An 8,746-nucleotide genomic window follows, 5' to 3' on the forward strand; every position below is an offset into this window, starting at 1 on the left:
CTTCTTGTCTGTCTCAGAGGGACATATTTATTCATCACTTGCAACAACTGTTCCTTAAACAGTCTCCACATGTCTAAAGTGCCTTTATCATGGAACAATTGCTCCCAGTCCATGCTTCCTAACTCATGTCTAATTGCATCATAGTTTCCTCTTCCCCAATTAAATATCCTCCCATTTTGCCTAATCCTCTCCTTCTCCATAGCTATGTAGAATGTGAGGCAGTTGTGGTCACTATCACCAAAATGCTCTCCCACCACAAGATCTGATACCTGCCCCGACTCGTTTCCGAGCACCAAGTCTAGAATGGCCTCTCCCCTCGTCGGCCTGTCTAGTTGATTGGCAAGTGCAATCTGATTGGTAGATGTATTGCTATAGAAAATGTACCCCAGTCAGATGATGCAAATAATTTATTGCTTTATTTAAATTTAAATAAGGCAGGTTCACTCTGATTGGTCAAAGTACTGATCTGAGAAATGAATCAGAAAGTAACCTGTTTTGTTACTGTTTTGAAACAAGCAAATAGTGGGCGTACATTCTTTATGTCTGCAAAGAACAGGGCCATGCATTAGCATATGTAACTTCCAGTCTGCAACACACTGTGAACCCAACATTTATTGACTATACAATTCCTAGCACACTCAGGATTATTTAGTAAATGTTGTCAAATTGTAGAATTTCATCTAATGTTGGACACTGGTTTGGACTTTGCTCAATATGCTGGCTGGTTATGGTCAGTACCCAGTTTATTCCAAAAAGTCAAATGCTTATGATGTTTTCAAACTGTCTGCCAGTCTCTGACATGCACCCTTATCACATAGCATCACACCAACACAAATTCATATACAATATTACATATTGGTGTGACAGGCAGAATGTTTTTTTTGACTTGACAGCAGTAGCGGGTTAGTGACAAACACCACTTGAATTGCTCACACACAGTGGCAGCATGAAACAGGTAGTTTCACCTCTCGAAAGTGGTAAACCGAAATTACAATTTTTGCCCTGTTCCGATCTTCACATTATATCCGATTGCTGTAATTAGGCTTCTGGTCAATTATGACCCTCAGAGATGATGATGATAGGGTAGTCTGTTGCTGAAGGACAAGGTGAGGCAACTACTTTGGTCCTCACCTGGTACTTCAGTGGTTCAAATGTCAGAAAGGGAGTTCCAGGGTTTTGACCCAATAACAGTCAAGAAACAGATGTGGTTACAGTCAAGATGTTGAGAGACTTTGAGGGGAACTTAATGATGTTCCCATGCACCTACTGCCCTGGTTTCTCCAAGTAGCAAAGGCCATATGATTGAAAAATACTGCCAAAGATGGTTTCATCAGTTTCTTCAGTATATCTTGTAGACAGTAAACACAGCTGCAACTGTGCATTAGGGGTGGATGAAGTATATGTTTAAGGCAGCAGATGGAATGTCAATCAAAAAAGTCGTATTGCCCTGGAGGCCATTGAGCTTCTTCACTATTGCTGGAGCTGTTCTCATTCAAGCAAGTGGTTTGACTTGTAAATATTTGAGGGTTTGGGAAATCTGGACATTGATTACTCGAGAATTCCCAGCTTTTGAACTGCTTCTCTTTAGCCATAGTATTTACTTTACTTCAGTTAAATCTCTGGTCAATAGTAACTCTTACATGTTCTTTTTTTTTATTCACTCATGAGATATGGGCAGTGCTGACTGACCAGCATTTATTGCCCATCTCTAGTTGCCCTTGGGAAAGTGGTAATGAATCGCCTTCTTGAATCACTTCACTGCAGTCCATGTGCTATAGGTAAACCCATAATCCCATTAGGGAGGGATTAAAAGAATTTTGACCAAGCAACACTGAAGGAATAGTAACATATTTCCAAGTCAGGATGGTGAGTGGCTTGGAGGGAAACTTGCAGGTAGTGGTGTTTCCATGTATCTGCTGCCCTGTCCTTCTTAGATGGGAAGTGGTCATAGGTTTGGAAGGCATTGTTGGTAAATTTTTGCAGTGCATTTTGTAGATAGTATCAACAGTGTGTACTGAGCATCAGGAGTGGAGGGAGTGGATGTTTGTGAATGTGGTGCCCATAAAGCAGACTGCCTTTGTCCTGGAATGTGTCAAGTTCTTAAGTGTTACGTGCACTCTTAAATTCTTAAGTACACTCATCCAGACAAAAGCAGAATATTCCATCACACTCCAGACTTGTACCTTGCAGACGGTGGACTGGCTTTGGGGAGTCAGGTGGTGAGCTACTCATTGCAGTATTCCTATTTTCTGACCTGCTCTTATAGCCAGTGTACATGGTGAGTCCAGTTGAGTTTCTTCGAGGAGAAAGTGAGGGCTGCAGATGCTGGAGATCAGAGCTGAAAATGTGTTGCTGGAAAAGCGCAGGTCAGGCAGCATCCAAGGAACAGGAGAATCGACGTTTCGGGCATAAGCCCTTCCTGAAGAAGGGCTTATGCCCGAAACATCGATTCTCCTGTTCCTTGGATGCTGCCTGACCTGCTGCGCTTTTCCAGCAACACATTTTCAGCCCAGTTGAGTTTCTGGTCAACGGTAACCCCCCTCAGGACATTAGTAGTGGGAGATTCAATGGTGATAATGTCATTGGACATCAAGGAGCAGTGGTTAGATTATCTCTTATTGGAGACAGTCATTGCTGGCATGTCTGATGCAATTGGTACTTGCCAACTGTCAGCTAAAGCCTGGATATTATCCAGTTCTTTTTTGCATTTGAGCATGGATTGCTGAGGGATCTGAGTCATGAATGGTGCTGAACATGATGCAATTATCGACAAACATCCCCACCTCTGAAGTTATGATGGACAGAAGGTCATTGATGAAGCAGCTGAAAATGGTTCAGCATAGAACACAACTCTGAAGAACTCTTGCAGGGATGTCCTGGAGCAAAGATGAAGAACCTCCAACAACCACAACTATCTTCGTATGTGTCAGGTATGACTCCAACTAGCAGAAAACTTTCTCCCTGATTCCCATTAATCCTAGTTTTGCTAGGGTATCTTGATGCCAAGAGCAATTACTCTCACCTCACTTCTGGTCTTCAGCTCTTCTGATCATGTTCGAATCAAGGCTGTAATGAAGAGCTGAGTGGCCCTGGTGGAACCCAAACGGAGCATCAGTGAGCAAGTTATTGTTGAGCAGGTGCAGCTTGATAGCACTGTTCATGACATCTTGTATCACTTTACTGATGATCGAGAGAAGATTCTTGGGGCAGTAATAGGCTAGGTTGGACGTGTCTTATCTTTTATTCCCAACAACAAGGTCATTCTCTTGAGAGACTTCAGTGCCAGAGTCAGGAAAGGTCATAGGCTTTGGACTGAAATAATACGCAAGGAAGGAGTTGGCAAGGTCAACACTAATGGAAAATTTCTCACCAAACGTGCTAAACACAATCTGGTGATTATAAACACCCTATTTCACCAGAAAAACAGGCATAAAGTCTCCTGGCAGCATCCACGCTCCAAACACTGGCATTTCATCAATTACATCATCATATGATCTCAGGATCAACAAAATGTGCTGATAACAAGAGCTGTTACTGGTACCAACTAGTGCTGGGCAGACCATTGACTCATCTTGTCCATTATGAGAATGAAGATTTGGCCCAAAAGGAAACACCAAAATCTGAACACTATCAATGAATTCAATGTTGACATCCTCCAAGACTTTAACTATGTACAGAAGTTCCAACAAAATCTTCAAGAACATCTGACTCAACAAATCCTACTATCTGTAGAAGAATACTGGAACAGAGGAAAGAAAATTGTCAAGTTGGGCATAGATGTTCTCCTTTATTTGGTCTTCAGCGCCTAGAGTTGGAGCATAGGTGCTGATGATAGTGGCATGTTGGTTCTTGAAGAGCTGAATTCACAGAGTCATGAGACATTTATTGATTCCCAGTGGTTGCACTGTCAGCTTCTAAAGTAGGCTGGTTCAGATGGCAAAACCTACACCATGTATCCTCAGTTGTTCAGGATCAGGTCCTTTCCAGAAAAAAAGGTGTATTGACCTTGGTCTTGCTTTAATTGCCCTTCTCCAGCTTTGTGGGTTTCACTCAGAGCAACCATGTCAAAGTTGAATTTTTGGAGTTCCCGGGCAACAAAGGCAGTTTTCCTCTCTGGCCGGTCTGAATTTGGGTCATTCATCAGAGTTCATACATTCCAGGTTCCAAATTTCCATAGTTTCGCTTCTTGATGTTTGTCGACTGCATAATGATGATCCCTCTGGATGAGGCTTTTCAGTCAGGATGGGGTGAAGCAGACTATTTTTGGGGCAACTTTCCTAGCCCTCTCTCAGTTCAGGGTGAGCAGAGTGGATCCTAAATAGGACTGCTGAAACGTGAATATTGCTACCAAACAACTTTCCTCCTCCTGTCCAAACGTTGAGCAACTGAATCAAGTATTCACCGCTTTCATGCCGGTTGTTAACTCGGAGCTTCCAGCCATCACTTTGCCTGCTCCTATCGCCCTCTCCCGATCGCCAGAAACCTGAAGACGTAGCCCACAGAGTGAAGACACCTGTATGTGTATTTGTTTAATGTGTACTTGATGTTGCACTTCAAGAAGCACACGATACTTCACAAATCAACCAACTGATTCCAATGGCATGTAGACCACGAGGATCAGAGTTGATGGATTTGCTGCAGCCTTCATCTGCCTTCACAGCCATTGAGTCTGAAGCAACTTCACCCATTTGTTCCACCGTTGAGATCTTGGTTGGATTGTTCTTTGTCAGGGACATCATCCTCGACCTTACCGCCATGGGTGACCCTACCAGGAACATAGCTCCAGACAGCATCACCCGCAAGCTTCTCCACAGTGGCAAAGTGAATGCTAAATAAACATGAACTGATTCACAAGGGAACATTTACTCAGAGCATTTATTAAACCTGCCTCATTCCACAATGCCAGACTCAAATCTGCCTAAACCCTATTTGCAGCCACAATATATTTTTTCAGAAAAATGTCCCAAATACACAATGCACGTTTCATCCTGATACCTCTGCCAATTTAATTTTCTAATCTGCATAATGATTAAAGTCATCCATGATTACAGTACTGCCATTTTAATTGATATCAATATCTCCTGATTTAGTCTGTCTTGCAGTATAGCTATTGTGAGGGTACTCCCACCAGTACTGCCTTCTCCTTTCCCAATCAAAGATTATTTCTTGCTCTTGCACTTCTTCCATATCATACTAACAATTCTACTCCGTACCCTTTCCTTCTTGCTTAATATTTCAAAAAGTGACTATCCCTGAATATTTAGTTCAGAGCTTTGTTCTCCTTATAACTACATCTCCATAATGTACGTAAGATCATAATTCCTTTTTGTTCCAAATACTACATACATTTAAGTTGAATGTTATTAAATCTGCCTTTTTACCATTTTCCCCTTTGAGCCTACTTGCTTTGTTTTATGTTTGTGTATGCTGTCCTTTCCTGCCCTACCCTCAATATTATCTAAATAACTTCCTTATGATGCTACCAAATCCTTTTGCTTTGCAAGCCAACATATTTCTTCTCCAGAACCATCCCCCTAATGTGTATTTAGTTCAAAGCCCACTCTGCAGACTGATGATTTTATTTTGACAGGACACTGATCCCAGCGTGGTTCAGATAAAGCTCATCCCCATTTTAGATAAAGGGCTGATCATTTAAGGCCGAGATGAGAAGAAATTTCTTCACTCAACGGGTTTTAAATTTCTGGAATTTTCAACCACAGTTTTTTTTTAGATTAGATTCCCTTCGGCTCAACAAGACCACACCAACCCTCCGAACAATAACCCAACCTGACCCATTCCCCTATCCTATATTTACCCCTGACTAAAACACCTAACACTATGGGCAATTTACCCTGGCCAATTCACCTAAATTGCACATCTTTGAATTGTGGGAGGAAACTGGAGCACCCGGTGGAAACCCATGCAGACATGGGGAGACTGCCTGTGTGGAGTTTGCACAGTCTCCCGAGGTGGGAATCAAACCCAGGTCCCTGGTGCAGTGAGACAGCAGTGCTAACCACTGAGTCACCATGCCGCCCTTGGTAAGTCATTAAGTATATTCAAGAACAGACTGTAGGGAAAGACTGTGTTTATGACCACGAAAATCAAGAGGAATTAGTGGGAGAGTTGGCCCATTGTCAACAATCGACCACAGTTTTAGTGACTAACCTATAAATGAGCAAATATTAAAGACGACGCCTTTTTCAAATAAAATACAAATACTGAGCATGAGAATAATATTCACATAGTATGTTAAACTTACCTGTTGTGGTTGTTCTGTTACTCTCTGCAGTTCTGATTTTACTTTGTTGTTCGGGTGATCTGTAACTTTTGTTACTGGCTGCTTGAAAATGGATGCAGTTTGTCTTATTGGCAGGGTGGTGTTCAAATCTAATTTCCCCTGCAAGTTGGAAAATACAGGAATAAAAAAGAATAAATCAAAAATGATACACTTTGCTCTTTTATATATTTGCAAACCAAAAGTCCTCTCTCATACAGCATAAATGTTGGTTTTCCTCTGAATTGGTACTTTTGCAAAAGTTGGAGTATTTCTCCAGCATAAGTGAAAAGTACTTACTTTACACCATAGTGGTGGGTGGGGATAGAAGTCATAGAAGTCTACAGCATGGAAACAGACCCTTCAGCCCAACTTGCCAATCCCACCCAGTTTTCACATTTGTACTAGTCCCATTTGTCTGCATTTGGTCCATAACTCTCCATACCTACGCCATCCATGTACTTGTCTAAACGTTTATAAAATGATGAAATTGCAATCGCTTCCACATTACATCTGGCAGCCTATTCCAGACACACACCTCCTTCACTTTACAGAGAGGTTTTGATAGGTTAAACAAGGCCTACAACAAGTTGGCAAACAGACTACGTGGGAAAATATGAAGCTGTGCATTTTGAAATGGAGAACAAAAAAAAAGTCTGACTTAAATGAAGAAAACTGCAGAACAATGCATCACAAAGGGACTTGGGATGCTTGCGAAAGACACACAGAAAGCTAGCACATGGGTGCAGCAGCTAATCTGGAAGGCTCATGGAATGCTGGTCCTTATTTCAAAGGGGCTGTAATATAAGATTAGGGAAAGTCTTAACTGCACCTTACAAGGTGCTGGCGAGACCGCATCTGGATCACTGGGAGCAGTTTCAGATCGCTTTTTTAAGGAAAAACATCATTTCTTTGAAGTAGTTCAAAAAAAGTTCACTAGGATGATCCCCAGTGAGGGGGGAATTGTCTTATGGGCAAATCCTAAACAAATTGGGATCAATTCACTGAGTTTAGGAGAATGAGAGTTGATCTCAGTGAAACATATAGGATTCTTCAGGGGTTTGACAGGGTTAATAAGGGATATTATCCTTCATGGGAAAGTCTAGGACCAAAGGGCATACTCTCAGAATAAAGGACTGCCATTTTAAGATTTAGATGAGGAATTTCTTGAGAGAGTTTAGAGTTTTTGGAATTCCTTGCCACAGAGAGCTATGGGGGCAGAGTCCTTGTGAATATTCAATACTCAGATAAATAGATTGTTGATCAGATGGGGAATCAAGCATTATAGGGAAAGGGCAGGAATGTGGACATGAGGAGTGTCAGAACAGCCATGAGTGTAGGCTCCAGGGAATGAATGGGGACTACTCCTGTTCCTTTTCTTTATGGTTTTATCACTGTTGTCCAGGGCAGAATTGTTTGATAGTGTAGAACTTCGGTGCTGTTGAAAAAATAACTTTTTCCAAAGTGCTTCATCTTGTACTCAACAGTTTTGCAAAAGTGCCAATTCAAGAAGAAAACCAACATTTATACTGCATGAGAGAAGACTGCTGACTGGTTTGTAAGAGGACTCTGATTGGTTATGACAACACCTCAACCAGAGACAACTTGCCAATCAGAACTCTCCTCTCATGAAGTATAAATGTTGGATTTCCCCTTGAATTGGTACTCGTACAAACCATCCCATTGAGTACAGATCCAGAATCTACAACTGCTTCTCATATGACAAGCTCTTCATCCCTGGGATTATTCTTGTAAACCTCCTTTGGACTCCCTCAAATGCCAGCACATTTTTCCTCAGATATGGGGCCCAAAAATGCTCTCAATATTTTCTAAATGCAGTCTGACCAGAGCCTTCTACAGTCTCAACAGTGCATCTCTGCTCTTGCATTCTAGCCCTAGTGAAATGAATGCCAAAATCGCATTTGCCTTCTTAACCGCCAAATTAACCTGTACATTAGTCTTAACAGAATCTGAACTAGGACTCCCAAGTCCCTTTGTGCTTCTGGTTTCCAAAGCCTTTCCCAATTAGAAAATATGCTATGCCTCTATTCTTCCTGCAAAAGTGCATAGCCTCACACTAACATTTTATCCATCTGCCACTTGTGCACACTCACCTACCCTGTCCAAGTTCTTCTGCAAGGTAAAAACAATGACTGCAGATGCTGGAAACCAGATTCTGGCTCAATGGTGCTGGAAGAGCACAGCAATTCAGGCAGCATCGAGGAGCTTCAGCAAAATCGACGTTTCGGGCAAAAGCCCTTCATCAGGAATAAAGGCAGAGAGCCTGAAGTGTGGAGAGATAAGCGAGGGGAGGGTGGGGGTGGGGAGAGAGTAGCATAGAGTACAATAGGTGAGTGGGGGAGGAGATGAAGGTGATAGGTCAGGGAGGAGAGGGTGGAGTGGATAGGTGAAAAAGGAGCTTTGTAGGGTTTGCGGAGGTTTGTAGGGTGGAAGGTGAGCACCAGGGGC

General features: G+C 42.2%; 1 protein-coding gene across 3 annotated transcripts in view; it reads right to left on the reverse strand.

The window, feature by feature from the left end:
- Nucleotides 1-8,746, reverse strand: part of LOC122565129 (methyl-CpG-binding domain protein 2-like) — an 86,487-nt gene that overhangs the window by 59,077 nt on the left and 18,664 nt on the right. For all 3 annotated transcript variants that reach the window (XM_043720903.1, XM_043720973.1, XM_043720816.1), the window contains one exon: nucleotides 6,263-6,400. In XM_043720903.1, coding sequence (XP_043576838.1) covers nucleotides 6,263-6,400 — 138 coding nt within the window. The remainder of the gene's footprint in view (nucleotides 1-6,262; nucleotides 6,401-8,746) is intronic.

This window comes from Chiloscyllium plagiosum, chromosome 1, assembly GCF_004010195.1.
Source record: "Chiloscyllium plagiosum isolate BGI_BamShark_2017 chromosome 1, ASM401019v2, whole genome shotgun sequence".
Taxonomy (NCBI): Eukaryota; Metazoa; Chordata; class Chondrichthyes; order Orectolobiformes; family Hemiscylliidae; genus Chiloscyllium; species Chiloscyllium plagiosum.